Here is an 18,603-nt window from a genome sequence, read left to right on the forward strand (position 1 = left end):
GGCTCACAGTCAGATTAGCCTGGATTATCCAGAGGGGTCTAGTTTACAAGATGAGGCAAGATGAGGCTCTTTCCCAGTTCTGGTCCGGGAGATGAGAAGAAGTAGCAGAGACTCACGGTGTGAGAGGAACTTGACTGGCTGCTGCTGGCTGTGGAGAAGGAGCACGAGGCCTCTGGGAGCTGGGACGGCCCTCGGCTCACAGCCTGCAAGGACGTGGTCGCCGGCCCCAGATTCTGCCGGCCGGGCGGGCAGCACAGCAGCGGGCCCTCCCTGGAGCCCCAGGTGGAACCGGTCCTGCCCACACCTTGGTTCGAGCCCGATGAGATCCGCCTTGGGCTTCTGACTCCAGCACTGTCAGATACAAATTAGCATTGTTTAAGCCTCTCAATTTGTGGTAATGTGTTATGGCAGCAACAGAAAATAGACATAGTAGGAACCCGATTGTGTTTCCTGACCTAGAGATACCCGGGCCCCAGCACCATGTGACGAGGACGTCTCTCCTCCCACCATCGGCTTTCAGACCCCCACACATCCCACAGCCCGTTTCTGGTTCTCCTTTACTTTCCACTCCGAACAACTCACACAGCACCCAGAAACCACCACACTGGCTTTGGCCCCTTCTCCACACGTCTGAGCAGAAAGGGGCCTCCAAATCTCCCTCCAAGGGCGATCTGAGCTCTGCCCTTGGGCATTCTGCCCTCGGTCTCCTCTGACTTCCGCTGTGAGCAGGTCCAGCCTTTACTCCATTTGGTGCAAAGGGGCAGGGTGGAGCCCCTCCACTGTGTGGCCCGGGGAGTTTCTCCAAGGCATTGGAACTCAGCGTTCCCATCTCTGCAGTGGACTGTCACGAGGACCAAACGGAGGACCAACCGAGCTTGTAGACTGAATGAGCTCGGAGTGGCGCCTGTCAGTTGCTGTGTGCTGGCGCACGGTGCAGGCTAGATCTCACCAGACACTGAGCTCCACCGCATTTGAGGTAGGTTTGGTGAGCACAGCGCCTTTGTTCAGAACAAGGATTTCTTATAGAAACATTGCAGTGGTGACAGTTCCTTCCGATTGCAACAACGTGTAATTGGTCTCCTTGTGAAAGGCACCTGCAGACCGTGGTCAGATTTAACTTGAGAGAAAAAGAAATCATCAAGTGCAAGGTGAGGGTTCAGGAGACTTCAGGTCCAAAAGGGGCATTTCCAAGCGTCTCCTGGATCGCACCAGATACTCTCACAGGACTTTCTGTATGGAACACTCAAGGAGACCCCCTTTCCTGACGGAGGTGGTGGCGAGGCCAAATCGGGAGCAAGTAACTAAAAACCCAGCTACAGCGACTTAGCACGGAGGAAGTTAATTGCTTCCAGTAACGGAAGCCCAGACACAGAGCAGACTCCAGGCTGCTGCGTCTGGAGCCTCAACAATGCCATCAGAGACCCAGCGTTCAGCCCGCCTGTCCTCATACCGGCAGGCTTCACGCTCACAAGATGGCTGCTGAGCTCCAGACCTTACGACATGCCCAAGGGCAACGAGGAGGAACAGGCGTGGTCTCTTCCTTGTGCCTCTGCATAAGAGAGGGGAAGCCACCCCCAGGCGCCTCTGCAGTTCCCCCTCAGGTCTCATTCCCAAAGCAATCCTGGGAGGGGGCGGGACCCCTGGTGAGCTGTGACCACCAGAATTGACCCCTGACCCCAGCACAAATGGGGCCTTTTACTAAGAAGAAATGGAGGCCGTAGGTGGGTGTGCTGGAGGTGGGGTGGCAGGCATTTATGGACAGTCTGGGATTAGAATGTGGGTGGCGGAACACATGGGCGGGACCTTCTTCTGTCGCCGCGGTGACCACAGATCCATTTGGATGTTGAGGGAGCAAGGCTGCAGGGTCTGGGGAGGGGACCCAGCACATGGGGGACACCTGGCGAGGATCGCTCAACAGCCACCTCATCCCTGAGTCCAGGCGTGCGTCAGAAAGAGGGCAGGACGATGACCCCCTTGGCCTCCAGAGCACTGTGTATGAGAGCCGGCGGGTCAAGGACCTAGATGATGCGGGTCTGGGAGCTGATGGCCAGGAGGAGGAGATTCCCCCTGAGGAGGTGGCTGGGGAAGAGCCTGAGACCCAGAATCCGGAGGAGGCACTTTTTGAGCTGGAGAGAGTTCTGGACAAAGGCTTAGAGGACGATGTTCCTGAAATGAGGTGGGCAGCGGGGACTGGGGCCTGCCTAGGAGGGGTGGGTGGGGCTCAGACCATGGCAGAGAGGAGGCAGCAGCAGTTCCCACCCTGCCCCCTTCACCTGTGCAGGTCCCTGGGCCATGGAAAGGGTTGTTGACTGGTTTGCTGTCCCCGAAGATCCCTCCAGAGTCAGTCTAGGGTGATCAGGGGTCAGCATCTCTCACTGGCCTTTGAGGCAAAAGGCAGCAAACACAACCCTACCCAGGTGGCAGGAGGTAGAATGTGCCAGTTTTAGAGTCAGATAGACTGCAGATGCCAGAGTGACAGCCCTCAAGTCAGAGAGAAAAGGAAATGGAAAAAAGTTTCTCAACTCAAAAGTTGAAACCATTCCGGGCTCCACAAATTGCCAGAAATGGTCAGGAGAAACGTTTTAGGTGAACTAACAACCTGATGCGTTGGTCGCCGGGGGTGCAGTTTTAGCTGGCGCTTCTGGGACTGTACCTGGCCGTTGTTCCCTCCGGCTGCAGTGTAGGGCGGGGCTGAGGCGGGCAGGCCTGGGGCGCTCTCCCCACCCCCTCCCGTGGTGCCATCTCTCAGGCCACAGGGACCTGTGCCATCCATGAACAAGCAACGTCCCTGCTCATGGGGCTCTGCTAACCCCAGCCCGAACCCCAACCTGTGGAGAAAACAGCCAGGAGCGTGAGGGGCCTTCAGGGGAGGACATTTGAGCCAAGAGCTGAGCTAAGTGAGGAGACAGGCAGATGTCTTGGCATTTAACGTCCTGTTCTTGTCATCGTCAGCTGCCCCTTTTTCTCTCATGGTCTATTTGCTTTCTGGGAGCCAGGAGCTGCTCTCTTTGTAGCCTGGGGCCTGGCATGCAGGAGCTAGTTGATAAATGCCTGTGAGGACTTCAGATGTCCTGGCCCGGGCCTCACCTCTAGCAAACAGTCCAGCTGGGGTGTCAGTACAGGCCTTTGTGATTCAGAAATTCTCCCCCAGAGAGAGCCTGAGGGAAAGGAAATTAGGGTGGGCCAGGGCAGAGCAAGGCTGGCTTCTCTGGGCTCCCAAACATGCTGGGGTGGAAAAGCAGCTCCAACCCAACACCCAATTCTCCCGAAGCCGGCTGTCCATCACTCAGAGGCTCCCCAGCACCTCCATGGCCAAAGGGAGGAAGAGGAGGCGGCTCTTTGAGCTGGCAAAACCCAAGCCCAACTGGAAAGTCTTGAAGGACAGGTGAGGCCGGGCCAGGGCCTTGCTGTGGGCGGGAGGCCAGAGGACAAGGGCTCCCGTGGTCCCCTCTGCATTCTTTCTGGGCTCCCCTCTCCCAGCGACACCACATCCGTCAACTCCGGGCAGGCGGGGCTTGGCCAGCTAAGGAGGCTGCCCAGGGAGGTGAGAAGTCAGGACACCAGAGGTGGGGACTTGCTGGGAACCGTGGCCATTGGTGGCCCTCTGGGGGTGGCCAAAGGAGAGTGAGGCGCTTGGGAGCAAAGGCAGTGGGGGCTGGGACCCTGTCTCATCGCAGGATGGGATGCCGTTGTAAGGGCTATGCCTGGATTTCCCCATGCAAGATGAGCTTGCAGTTCTGTCTCTATTGGTAAGTCTGGGGGTCTCCTCCATCTGCCCAGGTTCCAGGGGGACCCTTCACTGGAGCCACCCTCTTGTCTCCAGGGCGAGGATGGGGGAAGGCGCTCCTTCACCCAAGGGCCATTCCTGACGCCACCCTTGTGCTTTGGGCTCAACCCTAGCAGCTGCTCCTGGGAGATGGCCCTGGGCCCTCTTCTTAATTATACTTTTTTTCTAGCCACCCCTTCTCTGAGCATCAGCCTTGCTCAAAACAGTCTCCACGTCCCAGAGACCCCCAGACAGGCCTCCCTCACTGTCTTTCCCACCCACCGCCCTCCCTCCCCCAGCCGCCCCATGGCACTCGCTCTAGGGGAGCCGTCTCCTGCTTCAGGCAGGGCACAGGGCCCGGGCCTCTGCCCCTCTCGCCCTGAGCTGCTGCTTGTTCCAGGCCCTCCGTGTACTGGACTGAGCGGTTCCTCGAGGACACCACCCTGGCTATCACCGTGCCCGGTAGGTGTAGCCCGAGCAACCCCAGGGTCTGGCCGCTCTCCAGGGACATCGCCCGTGGCCTCCAGGGGCAGGGAACCACATCCTCCTGGAGCTCAGGCACCTAGGAGGGGTGCTGGCCTCCACCTCTAACCTCCCCTCCCCCAAGCCAACATCCCCTCCCCTGACACACACTCTGGACTCCGCCCTGGTCAGGGTGAGGATGCAGGGTGAGAACTCCAGGAAAAGTCCGAATGGGGCCAATATTTACTCTGCAAGAAGACCCTTCCCTTCCTCCTGATCTCCACGCTTTTGTGAGAGCCTGGGTACCTTCACACAGACATTTCAAGAAAGCTCGTTATAGGAGGGAGGTCTCAAGGCAGTTCTCTCCTGGGGGTTAGGCCCTCCCCACTGTGCTCAGGGAGCCCCAGAAAACATAGGTCTGTACTAACTGCAGACCCAAAGCCACGTTCCCAGCCTGCGGGTTGTGGGATCCACACTGAGCCAGGGAGGAGCGGGGCCCTCCATTCCCCATAAGCCCTGCCGCTCCCGCTCCCTTCAGGCCTCTGAGCCCACTGTCCCCAAAATGGGACAGCCAAAGTCACCTCTACAAAGTGTCTGAGGAACTGTGGGCAGGGACACCAGTTGCACCTCCTGCCCTGGCCTTGGAGAGCTGAACCCCACAGGCAGCGAGCCTCTGGGGTGGGCCTAAGTGAGGGCTCACCACCTGTTTCCCATTTTGCACAGCGGTCTCCCGCCGCGTGGACGAACTGGCCCGGCCCAGGAGATTCTACTTGGAGTATTACAACAACAACAGGTGGGGAAGGAGGGCTTGGCAGCTCTCTGTAGGCGGAGCTTGGCAGAAGCCCTTCCCTCCCCCGGACAGGGTGTGGCGTGGGCAGGGCTCCAGGTCCCGGGGACAGGTAGCCTGAGTTCAGACTGGGGCTGCCGCTTCCTCACCCGGGCTGCTCCACCCCTAACCTCCTCTCCACCTGTTGAGTGGGCGAGGGTGCAGATCACACGTGCAAGGCGCTTAGCGCCCTGCCTGGCACGGTAAGTACTCAGATGTTATCACTGTTAGGACTGTCTGCTGACTCTGAAAAGATAGAAATTACAAGACATTGTTATTTTACGTACACCATTTTTTCTTAGCACTTAGAACCTCCATGCTTGTTAAAAGTGATCTTTAGAGTTATTTAGACACAAATTTTAATTATCCATCTTTATGCACACATATAAAGGAAGAGAGAAGTGAAATAGGCAAAGCGTGCCCAACTGTTTCGAATCACTTTCAGCTCGGAGATGTTGATGTGGGTGTTCTTCCACATGCCGGCTTCACGCCTATATTTGTGCACAATAACTTTTTATTTTAATTCTGAATCACATTGTAATCTGAAGACAATTTATTTAAACTGCAATTAAACTTAACTCCTGTGGAGCCAACAATGCACATGACGTGGCCGAAATGCTTTCAGTGCGAACAGCCACTCTGAGCACACACAGGCGCGATCGCCACGGCGTGTCTGCCGTCTGGCTGGCGGTGTTTCTAAGCTGTCCCAACCTCAGACATGTGGAAGCGTGAAAAGAGTCTGCCTTAGAATCCACAAATACGGCTTTACTTCTGGGCAGAGGCGAAGCTGAGACCCAACTTTGGGAGGCGCGGCTCAGCGAGCTGGGCTGGTTTCACCTTCCCCTTCTCCGAGGCAGTGGCAGGATGTACTGTCATCCTGGGGTCCACGTCCTCACCTGGGCTCCAGGATGCACTCTCATCCTGGGGTCCTCGTCCTCATCTGGGCTCCGGACAATGGGGTGTGGGAGGTGGCCTCAGAGCCCTGTGGCCACCATGGGTGGGGAGGGCCAGAAACCCCCTCACTGAGCTGGGGCAACCTCGGCAGAGGCCAGCTCTGTCCCCAAGAACTCAGGGGACCTTCTCTTGGGAGATCCTTGCGAACCCCCTTGGAGATGTCTTCAAAATGCCCTCCTTTCCTGGGTTCTCCCTTTTCCCCAGAAACAGAAGCTGAGAGAGATCACACACCTGGGTGCGCGCACACACATGCACACGTGTACACACACACGCATGCGCATTCTCCCCTTGGCTGGGCTGGGGTCTCAAATGTGGACCGCCCCCCTTAGGACCACTCCCGTCTGGCCCATTTCTCGGCCCACCTTGGAATACCAAGCGTCCAGTCGCCTGAAGGAACTGGCCACCCCAAAGATGCGGAACAACATTTGGAGCATCAACATGTCTGAGGTGGGCTCCTGTGCTCCCTGGGACCCGCACCCACCCTCCATGGCTGGGAAAGGTGTGGGCGGTGAACGAGGCCTTTAGGAGTCGGGGGACCCCGGGGGACCAGAGCAAGACCAGCATTACCGCAGTGCTGCACGAGCAGGACCTGCCAGCCCTCGTTCAGGGAAAACTGCATTTTCGCCTCGCACCATCTGCAGACCAGCTCAGGGGTCATCCTTCCCTGGCCATGTCGGTTCAGAGTGGATCCCAACACTTCCTGCCCACACTCAGGCATTAGAACAATCTCATTTCAGGTATTTTGTTAAAAGTTCAGTCTATTCTGACTCAAATCTCTAATCTCTCACCCAGTGGAAAGCTTTTTCTTCTCGCTGCTCCCCCAGCCCCTGGCAACCACCGATGTGTTCTCCACCCTGTCCAGAGTGTCGTGTGAGCAAGACCACAAAGCCTGTGGCTTGAGCCCAGCTTCTTTCCCTTGGCACGGTGCCTGTGAGACCCTCCTGTGTCCGTAGTTCATGCCTGTTCCTTGCTGGGTCCTGTCCCATTGGACACTGTGCTGCAGCATGTTCGCCCACCTTGGAAGGACGTGTGGGTCGTCTCCAGTTTTGGATCATTGCAAATAGAGCTGCTTTGAATATTCGTGTACAGGGTCTTGTGGTGGCGAGTTTTCATATCTCAAGGGTCAATAGCCAGAAGTGGGACTTCCTACTTGTTAGGGATGTCTGACTTTTTAAGAAATTGACCAACAGTTGCTGTTCCACTGCTCACGTGCAGCAGCAGTGTGTGAGGGCTTAGCTGTCCACGTGCTCACCAGCAGTTGGTGTCCGTCCCTTTGTCTGTCTGTTCATTTACATTCATTTAAGTTTCGGTCATTCTCATGGGTGTGTAGTGGTTTCTTATTGTGGTTTTAATTTGCATTTCCCTAATAATATGTTGATGCATTTTTCCATGTGGTTATTTGCTGGAGTACACCTTTTAAAAATTTTAAAGTAAATCCAGATGTCATACAATTTCTCTTATAAACATTTCAGTATGTATTTCTAACAGACAAGGACATTTAAAAAAACACAATCACAATAACAATGAACACGCTAAAAAATTAACAATAATTCCTTAATATCACAATACTCAGCCAGGCACGGTGGCATATGTCTGTGATCCCAGCACTTTGAGAGGCTGAGGCAGGAGGATCGCTTGAACCCAGGAGTTGGAGGCTGCTGTGAGCTATGAGCACGCCACTGCACTCCAGCCTGGGTGACAGAGCAAGACCTTGTTTCCAAAAAAAAAAAAAAAGAGACAGAAAAGAAAAGAAAGCAAAAATAGTTTTCCTGCTGGGTTGCATTCTGTTATGTGAATATACACAATTAGCCCACGCAGTCCCCAGCTGATGGCAGCTGGCTGGTTTCTGGGATGTGCGTGGTAAGTAAGTGGCAGTGCACATCACTGTGCTCGTTTCCTCCGATCAGGAGTGGGAGTCTCTTGTACGTCGTGGTCATCGAGTGTGCACATGTTTGACTTTAATTGAGGTGGACAAGTTGCTCTCCAAAGTGCTTGTACTAACTTACTCTCCTACCTGCCATGCATTAGAGTTTCTCTTCTCCCACATTCTCACTAGGGCTTGATGTCAGACTTTTTCATTTCTGCCAAATTTGTGGGCGTGGAGTGGTCTTCTGTTGTTTTTATTTATATTTCCCTAGTCAAAGAAAGGATTATTGGCCATTTAGGGTTACTCTCCTACGTCATTTGCCTAGCTCATTTTTGGTTTCTAGAATTACTGATTTGGAGGAGCTCTTTATATATGATAGCTACTAATCCTTTGATGAACACATTACAAACTAGCTTCTTCCCAGTAAGTCTCTGGTCTCGGTGCTGTTTATGGGGTCTTTTTGCTTCAGGACCCATTAGGCGTCGTGGGCTGTTTTACTCCCTCACTCTGCTTTTGTTTCCAGGTGTCCCGGGTGTCCAGGGCAGCCCAGATGGCCGTCCCCAGTCAACGGATCCTCCGGTTGTCAAAGCCCAGAGCCCAGGCCACCCTGCTGGAAGAGTGGGACCCCATGCCAAAGCCCAGGCCGCACGCGTCAGACTACAACCGCCTCCTTCACTTGGCCAGTAAGGAGGTCCCCAGGGCTCAGTTCCTTAGGATACCCTTGTCCAAGTCCCTGTGGACAGTTTAAGCCCTGTCTGGAAGTGGGCAGAAGTAACATCTTCCCAGGGAAGAGAAGCAGAAATTAGAGGGGGTATGGTCCAGAAGCAGAGGGTATTGTCTGAGGGGGTTCCTAGCAGGGAGGGTTGCGTGCAGGGGCTAGAGAGCTGAGCCGAGGTTCAAGGCAGCTTTATCAAGGTTGTTGGCCTTGTGCCCCTCCTTTAGAACAAATTAAGTGCCCATTTCCCCCAATGACAAAAGGAATATGTACTAATTGTAGAGACTTTGGGAAATACCCAAAAGCATAACGAAGAAAGTAAAAATAACCTCTAATGCCACCACCCGAAGGTAATGCACTTTGCTGTGTCCCCCAGGGGTCCACACAGGATGTGCCAGTGCATGCAGCCGTGAGTGTGCAGCGGGCGGGTTCAGTTCACACCTGCATCCTTCCAGCTCACACCTGCATCCTTCCAGGCGCTGTGCCAGGGGCCCCATGTCTCCTCCTGGCCTGTCTCTGCCCATTCTCACATCCACATCCAATCTGTCCTGAAACCCCCCGGGTTCCACTTTCAGAAACCTGGGACCCACAGCTGCATGCCCCACGGTCCCCCACCTGGCCAAGCTCCATTGCCTGCCCGGCCCGGGGCTGCCCTCACCTGCTGCAGCCCATTTCCCACGGGGTAGCCAGTGGGGCCTTGCCAGATTCTGACTGGATCCCCTCTGCATGCACGCGGCCTCCCAGGGCTCCCCCTTCCTGCACTGGCCGCTCGCTCTGCCCGAAACACTGGAGCCCAGACTCCTGCAGGCCTGACCGCTGCACCTCCACCTCCATTGGGGCTGGGCTCACATTTTCCCACTCGTGAGGCTGCTCTGAGTGCCCCATTGTGTCCTACAACCTGAGCCCACCTCTGGGTACCTGTGAGCCTTCTGACATACTTACGGCATATTTATGTGTCTGTCTGTTCTGTGCCAGGCCCCCGAGGTCACAGGCTTGGGAAAATTCACTGTGTATCCCCTGTGCTTGGCCACAGTTGCCAGAGAAGTCAATTGGCCATTCAGGTTTACTCTTCTATTAACATATCGTTTTCCCATTTTCCTGCTGCCTGGTTTTCTGGGTTATAGATTTGGAGCAGCTCTTTATATAAGATGGTTACTAATCCTTTGTTGAACACTTTACAAAATAACTTCTTCCCAGTCTGTGTCTTGTCTTTTAACTTTGCTTATGGGGTCTTTTGTTTGTTTGTTTGTTCATTCCCTTAATATTTGTTTTTGTTTTGAGACAGAGTCTCTCTCTGTTGCCTAGGCTAGAGTGCCGTGGCATCAGCCTAGCTCACTGCAACCTCCAACTCCTGTGCTTAAGCAATCCTTCTGCATCAGCCTCCCAAGTAGCTGGGACTATAGGCATGTGCCACCATGCCCGGCTAATTTTTTTCTATATATATTTTTAGCTGTCCAGATCATTTCTTTCTATTTTTAGTAGAGACGGGGTCTTACTCTTGCTCAGGCTGGTCTCGAACTCCTGACCTCGAGCGATCCTCCCGCCTCGGCCTCCCAGAGTGCTAGGATTACAGGCGTGAGCCACCGTGCCCGGCCTTGAAATGTTTTTTTCTTTGTTATTTGCCCTTTTAAAGTATAGGTGACCCAAGCCTGTAATGCCAGCACTCTGGGAGGCTGAGGCAGAAGGATCGATAGAGGCCAGGAGTGGGAGGCTGCAGTGAGCTGTGATGATGCCACTGTGTTCCAGCCTGGGCGATAAAGTGAGACTCTGTCTCAAACAAATAATAATAATAATAAAATAAAGAGTACGGATCAATGGCTTTTAGTATGTACACAGGATGTGCCACCATCTCCCCATCAGCAGTCACTTCCCTGCCTCTCCCCAGCCCCTGGTGACCACGAATCCATGTCCCGTCTCTGTGGATCTACCTGTTCAGGAAATTCTATATAAATGGAGTCATACACTGTGTGTCCTTCTGTGTCTGGCGTCTCTCACTGAGCACGATGTCCTCAGGGTTCGCCACACTATGGCCTGTGTTAGAGCCTCCTTCCTCGTCACAGCTGAGTAGTGTTCCACTACACGGCTGGCCATGCTTTGGTTCTCCATTCTTCCGCCGGTGCATAGGTCTTTTGAACTGGGTGCTGTGGCTGAGAGGGTTGAGCTCTGGTGCTGTCTCTCTCTCCTGCCCCTTTAGTGCCCAAAGCCCAGTCGGACAAGTGCGTTCCTGACCGAGATCCTCGCTGGGAGGTACTAGAAGTCACCAAGAAGGCGGTAGCCAGTCCCCGGATCATCTCCCTGGCCCAGCCCAAAGTGCGCAAGGAGCTCAACGAGGGCTACAACCCCTATCACATCTCCCCGGCCTCCCTGGTGGCCCAGGCATCTCCGCGCCTCTATGAGCTTGCCACCCCCAAGAGCATCACCAAAAAAGTATGACCAGCCTCTGAGCCCTCTGCGCCCAGTAAACACCCAAGTGCATCCTAACCCTGTGTATGTGGTTGCTCTGAGCTTTTGGCCTGGAGGAGGGTGGGCAGGCTGGAAGGCCAAAAGAATGGTGAGGAGGAATAATAATATTTATTTTCACATTCAACCTGTGATTTGTACAGCCCTTTTGTTTCCCAAATCATTTTTGTCGACCATCTTGATCTCCTCTGGAGTTAGACTTCAGCCCCCCCAACTTCAGAATCTTCCCTCTGGACCCCTCACATCCACCCTTGCTTATCCAGCCTCCTGGGCATCCACACACACCTCCAAGTCACAACGATGCCCACAATAAAACCAGCTAGTGCCACTGCATGACTCACTGATCTTTACAGTGACTTGGTGGTGGAGGACTCGAAGTGTCCTGTTTTACAGAAGTAGAGACTGAGGCTCAGGAGGTCAGGAAAAGACCCACAGTCCCTGCTGTGGTCTGGACATTTGTGTCCCTCCATAATTCATATATTGAAATCTTCACCCCAAGGGGATGGTCTTAGGAGGTGGAGCCCTGGGGAGGTCCTGGGGGCAGAGCCCTCATGCCTGGGATTGACATCTCTGTGAAAGAGGCCCCAGACATGCCCCTGGCCCCCCTGTACTGTGTGAGGACACAGAAATGGGCAGTGTGCAACCATGAGGAGGCCTCACCCTAATCTTGGACTTCCAGCCTCTAGAACCGTGAGAAAGAACCGTCTGTTGTGTATAGGCCACCCAGTCTATGGTACTTTGGTACAGCAGATGACCACAAACAGAGTGACTTAAAAAAATACATATTTATTCTGTCACAGTTCTAGGGTCAGAGTCCAAAGTGGGTCTCACTGGGATAAAATCAAGGTGTGGCAGGGCTGGTCCCTCCTGGGGGCTCCAGCGGAGAACGTGTCTCCCGCCTTCCCCAGCGTCTAGTGGCTGCTCGCATCCCTCAGCTCGGGGCCCTTCCTCCCCCGTCAGAGCCAGCAGCGCAGCGTCTTCCAATCTCTCTGCCTCTGACCCCCCTGCCTCCTCGTGCGAGGACCCTGTGCTGACACCAGGCCCCCGGGTCACCCAGGGTGACCTCCCATCTCAAGGTCCTCAACTTAATCACAAGGGAAAAGTCCCTTTTTCCGTGAGAGGTGGCCTGTCCACAGGTCCTGGGGACTAGGTTAGGGATGTCCTTGGGGCATTATTCTGCCAACCACAGACCCACAGACAGTCTGACAGACAGTCTGTCACTCTCAATTACTCTGTAGCCTGGAGGTAGAGTGACAGGGCTGAATTTGAGAGACCTTTAGGAAGTCGTGTCAAACTGGTGCAACAAATGATCAGGTGTGGGGTGTGCAGGAAGAAGGGGAGAACACTGTTTCTTAGGGATGGTATCACCATTCACTGATAGGGAACCCTTTCTTGTAATCATGGGGGAGGGTGACGAATGATTTTTAAAACTGTTGGGTTTGGAGGTGCTTTGACATTTCTAAGGGAAAATATACACCAACGTCTGCACCTGTACCTGTGCCCGAACCTACACCTGCAGCTACACCTGACCCTACACCTGTGCCTGAACCTATACCTGCATCTATACCTGTGCCTACACCTGTGCCCACACCTGCATCTATACCTGAACCTATACCTGTGCCTGTACCTATACCTGTGCCTACACCTGCATCCACACTTCTGCTTGTACTTGCACCTACACCTGCACCTACACCTATGCCTACACCTGCACCTGTGCCTACACCTGCACCTGTGCCTACACCTGCACTCACACTCACCTGAGCCTACACCTACGCCTACACCTGTGCCTATACCTACAGTTACACCTATAACTGTAACTACACCTACACCTGCACCTACACCTATGCCTACACCTTCACCTGTGCCTACACCTGCACTCACACTTTCTCCTGAGCCTACACCTACGCCAACACCTGTGCCTATACCTACAGTTATACCTATAACTGTAACTACACCTACACCTGCACCTACACCAGTTGGGAGCACTCTTCTGAGATTCAGAGAGGAGACCTGGGCTGAGACATACTTTGTGAGTTATTCTGAAGATGTGGCAGTATAAATATAGATGCAGGCACAGGTGTAGGTGCAGATGTGGGAGCAGGTGCATGTGTAGGCACAGATGCAGATGCAGGTGTAGGTGTAGGCACAGGTGTAGATGCAGGCACAGGTGTAGGTGCAGGCACAGGTGTAGGTGCAGATGTTGGAGCAGGTGTATGTGTAGGCACAGGTGCAGATGCAGGCACAGGTGTAGGTGCAGATGTGGGAGCAGGTGCATGTGTAGGCACAGATGCAGATGCAGGTGTAGGTGTAGGCACAGGTGTAGATGCAGGCACAGGTGTAGGTGCAGGCACAGCTGTAGATGCAGATGTTGGAGCAGGTGTATGTGTAGGCACAGGTGCAGATGCAGGTGTAGGTGCAGGCACAGGTGTAGGTACAGATGTAGGAGCAGGTGTTTGTGTGGGCACAGGTGCAGATGCAGGTGTAGGTGCAGGCACAGGTGTAGATGCAGCTGTAGATGCAGGCACAGGTGTAGGTACAGATGTAGGAGCAGGTGTTTGTGTGGGCACAGGTGCAGATGCAGGTGTAGGTGTAGGCACAGGCGTAGATGCAGGCACAGGTGTAGGTGCAGGCACAGGTGTAGGTGCAGATGTCAGAGCAGGTATTTATGTAGGCACAGGTGCAGATGCAGGTGTAGGTGCAGGCACAGGTGTGGATGCAGGCACAGGTGTAGGTGCAGATGTGGGAGCAGGTGTATGTGTAGGCACAGGTGCAGGTCTAGGTGCAGGCACAGGTGTAGATGCAGGCACAGGTGTAGGTGTAGACACAGGTCAGTGCAGGTGTGAGCAAAGGAAGGAATACATGAACTCACTTGGGGAGAGGAGAGAGCAGGGAGAAAAGGCCTGGTTCCAACACCCAGTGGGCAGGCGGAAGACAATGACCAGCCAGGGAGCCTGGAAGCAGCATGTAGAGCTGTAGGACAGTCGGGGAGGAGGCACGGCCATCAGTGTCAGGCACTTGGAACTGGAGAGGATCGAGGGCTGAGATGCCCCCAGCTTTGGGCCATAGGGATCACTGGGCACCTGAGGGACGTGCTTTGTGGCACAGGTTGGCGTGGCCTGGGGAGATGAAGACAGTGGGTGTGGACAGTTGTTTCAAGAAGCTGGTCAGGCTGGGCGCGGTGGCTCACGCCTGTAATCCTAGCACTCTGGGAGGCCGAGGCGGGTGGATTGCTCAAGGTCAGGAGTTCGAGACCAGCCTGAGCGAGACCCCGTCTCTACTAAAAATAGAAAGACATTATATGGACAACTAAAAATCTATATAAAAAAAAAAATTAGCCGGGCATAGTGGCGCATGCCTGTAGTCCCAGCTACTTGGGAGGCTGAGGCAGTAGGATCGCTTAAGCCGAGGAGTCTGAGGTTGCTGTGAGCTAAGCTGACGCCACGGCACTCACTCTAGCCTGGGCAACAAAGTGAGACTCTGTCTCAACAAAAAAAAAAAAAAAGAAGCTGGTCAAGGAGAGTGACCAGGTGGTGTCTCCAAGGGAACATGCAGCAGGGAGAGCTTCATTCTTATTGAGTGGAGAAGATCAGAGCATGTTTACAAAACAAGGGGGGACACTGGGTAAGGGGCTGGGGGGTGGGGAGACAAAGGTTGCTGAGAAGGTATGGGGGTGGGTGCACAGCACGGCGGGGACAGACTGCACCTCTTCTTTGTCGAGAGAGGGCAAAAGGGCTGTGCTGAGGTTTGAATACTGGTGGTCCCCTCCAGAACTCATGCTGAAAGTTAAGCCCCAATGTGGCAGTGTTGAGAGGCTCTGTTCTCATGAATGGGTTAATCCATTCATGGATTAATGGGTTATCATGGGAGTGGAATGATGGCTTTATAAGAGAGAGGAAGAGGGACCTGACCTAGCACTTTAGCTCGCTGGACCCCCTCGCCATGTGCTGCTCCCCTGTGCCACCCTGGAACTCTGCAGAGAGTCCCCAGCAGCAAGAAGGCCTCACCAGATATGGCCCCTCAAGCTTGGACTTCCCAGTCTCCTGAACTGTGAGAAATAAACTCCTTTTCTTTATAAATTACCCCATTTTGAGTATTCTGTTATAAGCAACAGAACAGACCAATGCAAGCTGCAGTTATAGATAAGCTATGTGTTTTGGATTTCTAACAGACATTTCAAATTTAACATGTCTAAAACAGAATTCTTGATTCTTGCCCCCAATAGACACACAACCCTTTTCTCTCTCAACCTTGCCCATCTCAGTAAATGTCACTACCATTTTTATTGAGATATAATTCACAGACCATAAAATTCATCCCTTTATGGTGTACAATTTAGTAGTGTACATTCACAGTTTTCCAGCCATCACCTTTATCTAGTTCCAGAACATTTTTGTCTCCCCAGGAAGAAACTCTGTACCCATCAGCAGTCACTCCCCTTCCCCTCCACCCCCATACCCTGGCAACCACAAATCCACCTCCCATCTCTGTGGATCTGTCTGTTCTGGAAATTTCATATAAATGGAGTCACACACTGTGTTCTGTGTCTGGCTTCTCTCACTGAGCACGATGTCCTCAACATCCATCCATGCTGTAGCCTGTGTCAGAGCCTCGTCCCTTTCGTGGCTGAGTGATATTCCATTTTAGACCACATTTGAATTATTCACTCAACAGTTGATGGACATTTGAATTGTACACTATTTTCCTAGGGCTATTCACATAAAAACTTGCCCATAAATTTTCATAGCAAGCTGGGACTTTGCTCCCTTTGCTGCCACTCAATTCTGTCCCCTCTGCTGGCTCTCTCAGACGGGCCTTGGCCTGTGCCCCCAGATGCTGCTGCTGTTCCCAATCTCAGCCCACCCAAAGTCCACCCAGGCTGCATGAGCTGCCTACAGCTGCTGTAACAAATCACCACAAACTTCATGGCTTAAAACAACTTAAATTTATTCTCTTCTGGTTCTGGAAACCAGAAGTCCTAACTAAGTCTCACTGGGCTGCAGTTGACATGCAGGCAGGCCTGGCTCCTTCCGGAGATGCCAGGGGAGGATTTTGTGCCCGTGCCTTTTCCACCTTCTAGAGGCTGCCCATGTGCCTTGGTTTGTGGTCCCTCCCACCTGCCATCATATTGCTCCATCCCCTGCTTCCACTGTTACGTCTCCTCCCCTGACTCTGACTCTCCTGTCTCCTCTGATGAGGACCCTGTGATACGTTGGGCCGCCCAGATAATCCAGGATGATCTCCCATCTCAAGGTCCTTAACCTTAAACCCCACCTTTTGACAAAAATTCCTTTTGCCATGTAAGGGAACATAGTGTATTCAGGTCCCAGGGATTAGAATGTGGATGTCCTTGGGGGCTGTTATTCAGCCAACCACAGTGGGAAAGAGCTTCTTCACTCTCTCTGAGACCCTAGACAAAGTCTCACACGTCATTGGCTCTGGTTGGGTCCCTCCAGAACCAGCTGCTGGGTCATGACAGTGCTGTGTGCTGACTGGCTTGGGCCAACCCATCAGCAAGTATTTTTTTTCAGAGCCTACCGAGCGTCAGATCCTGAGCCATGAGTCTGAGAATCCAAAGTTATTACCAGAGTATAAGTTCTTTGAGGACTTTTAGTCACTCAATAATGTAAAGAACAGCATATGTTGCCTCAAAGTTGAAGGGGCTGTGCTATCTCCTCTCTGCCCTGGGTAACTCAGCCTCACTGACCCATGCCATGCCACCCTCTCTACCCAGTGCCTGGAAAGTGGTGAGCCACACACAGGACATGGTCCTGACAAACTGTATGGTCTTGGGCAGGTGATTTTATTTTTGTATTTTTTGTATTTGGTTATCCCCTCCTAGATTTTTTTCTAAGAATATCATTTTGTTTTGCTGAATGAAGTTACCTGGTGCTAACGGAAGGGTGTGTGCCTGAGGAACAACACCGTTTCTAAGCAAGCCTCTTCTGTCTTAGGGTTTAGAACTTCAGGGGAGAATCCCATCTGTTCTGCAGCTGGCATTCTGTGGAGTGCCCACGCACTACAAGACAAAGCCCACCATGGCAGTGGAGGATACAAGCACCTAACTACCGCACAGGAACCCAAGAGGAAGAGGGGAAGATGTGGAAGTGAGACCCATTAATTTGGGAGCAGATTGTGAATATGGGGTTTCAAACATTCACCTGACCGCATACGACATGGGCCTGCAGAGAGCGTGTTTACCACCTGTCATTAAAGTTGAAGGCGGGCAATGCAGGGATGAGGGAGCAAAATGTTCCTGTGCTCAGTCTTTCCCATGAGCGAGTGTTCACATCAGCAGGTTGGGTGCTGTGTTTGCACTCGACCCACTGGAAATGATCCAAAGCAACCTTCCTGAAGGAGCACACTGAGGAAGACGTCAAGGGACAGTCCCAAGCCTGGCCAGAGCTGGAAGAACTGTCGGCCAAGCTGACCAGCTGTTGCAGACCCTTCCATGCCAGCACTGGGATATTGGGTGCCAAGAAGAGCTTCCTGGGTGGTCAGAGGTAAGCAGGAGACCCTGGCCCCTAAAACTCTCTTGAGTTTTAATGATGAAAAATAATTTAAAGAACATTCATTGAGTACTTATACGTCCAGACCTGGACAGGCATTCAGAAGTGAAAGGTTAAAAAAACCATCCTGATCATCTTGAATGATCAAGAATAAGAATCATCAAGTACTTGATCAAGAATGATCAAGTACAAGAATAAAATGAGTTTCAAGGAGGTTGGGCACCTAGCTCAGAGCATATGGTGATTGCTGAGTAATGTTTCTTGAAGATAGGGAGGGAAACGACCACAGTGCACCTGCCGAATGAGTGGATAAAATCATTGCATTTTTTAAAGTGTGGTGAATCCCTGCCTTCCGCTCCCCCACTCTAAGAGCCCTGAACACAGGCCTTAGGACTGTCTTGTTCAAACCCTCCCCGTCACCTAGCACAGGATCAGTATGTGCAAGTGTTCCACAAATACTTAATCAATTAATTTAATAAAAGCAAAAACAATGGACTCCTGAGCCCAATGGCTGTGGGTTCAAACCCCACCTCTCTTGTTCCAGTCAGTACTTTGGCTCCCTAATATAGGGTAGCCACGTTTCTCAAAGCTCTTTTCCGGGTTCATTCTCGGAAGCTCCCCAACTGACTCCTTGGCACACTAATTTGGTCATCACTGATGCAAAAGTGCAGGAAGTACCAGAACCGCGCTGCTCAGACTCCAATTCCTGCTCCATCACCGAGGCACTGGGTGAGGGGCCTCAGTTTCCTTCTCTGTAACTCAGGTGCTAACAGAGTGTAGACACAGGCGCAGAAGGATCACGTGGGACCACGTGTTCCCCACGCAGGTGTGGTTATGAGGGCTCAGTATTTTTATTAACAACATCCTCCACCTTCCACGGCCAAGGCCACGGCCAGGGCCCAGCAGGGACCCCAGCACATAGAGAGCGCCGGTCCACGAGCCCGCGCACCTACTACGCGCCTGGGCCCGCTCCCGCCCCCTCCAGGCCCGCCCCGGCCACGCCCCCAGGAGCCTCAGCCAATGGGCACGCGGCGCCGCATCCGGGGA

General features: G+C 53.2%; 1 protein-coding gene across 1 annotated transcript; it reads left to right on the plus strand.

The window, feature by feature from the left end:
• The first annotated feature begins 1,886 nt into the window (after positions 1-1,886).
• On the plus strand, positions 1,887-12,943 carry SPMAP2 (sperm microtubule associated protein 2). Its single transcript, XM_069491877.1, has 11 exons — positions 1,887-2,176; positions 3,272-3,385; positions 3,678-3,749; positions 4,167-4,228; positions 4,952-5,021; positions 6,338-6,455; positions 8,399-8,558; positions 10,785-10,929; positions 10,964-11,048; positions 12,570-12,673; positions 12,850-12,943. The coding sequence occupies exons 1-11, from the start codon at positions 1,887-1,889 to the stop codon at positions 12,941-12,943; spliced, it is 1,314 nt and encodes a 437-aa protein (XP_069347978.1).
• The last annotated feature ends 5,660 nt before the right edge of the window (positions 12,944-18,603 follow it).

Source organism: Eulemur rufifrons, chromosome 2, assembly GCF_041146395.1.
Source record: "Eulemur rufifrons isolate Redbay chromosome 2, OSU_ERuf_1, whole genome shotgun sequence".
Taxonomy (NCBI): domain Eukaryota; kingdom Metazoa; phylum Chordata; class Mammalia; order Primates; family Lemuridae; genus Eulemur; species Eulemur rufifrons.

What these genes read in the sequence shown, in the direction of transcription:
- SPMAP2 (XM_069491877.1), top strand. Translation starts at nt 1,887, where the DNA reads ATGGGGGACACCTGGCGAGGATCGCTCAACAGCCACCTCATCCCTGAG. An exon ending in TGGAAAGTCTTGAAGGACAG is followed by an intron (nt 3,386 to 3,677) that starts GTGAGGCCGGGC and finishes GTCTCATCGCAG; the next exon opens with GATGGGATGCCGTTGTAAGG. An exon ending in TTGCAGTTCTGTCTCTATTG is followed by an intron (nt 3,750 to 4,166) that starts GTAAGTCTGGGG and finishes TGCTTGTTCCAG; the next exon opens with GCCCTCCGTGTACTGGACTG.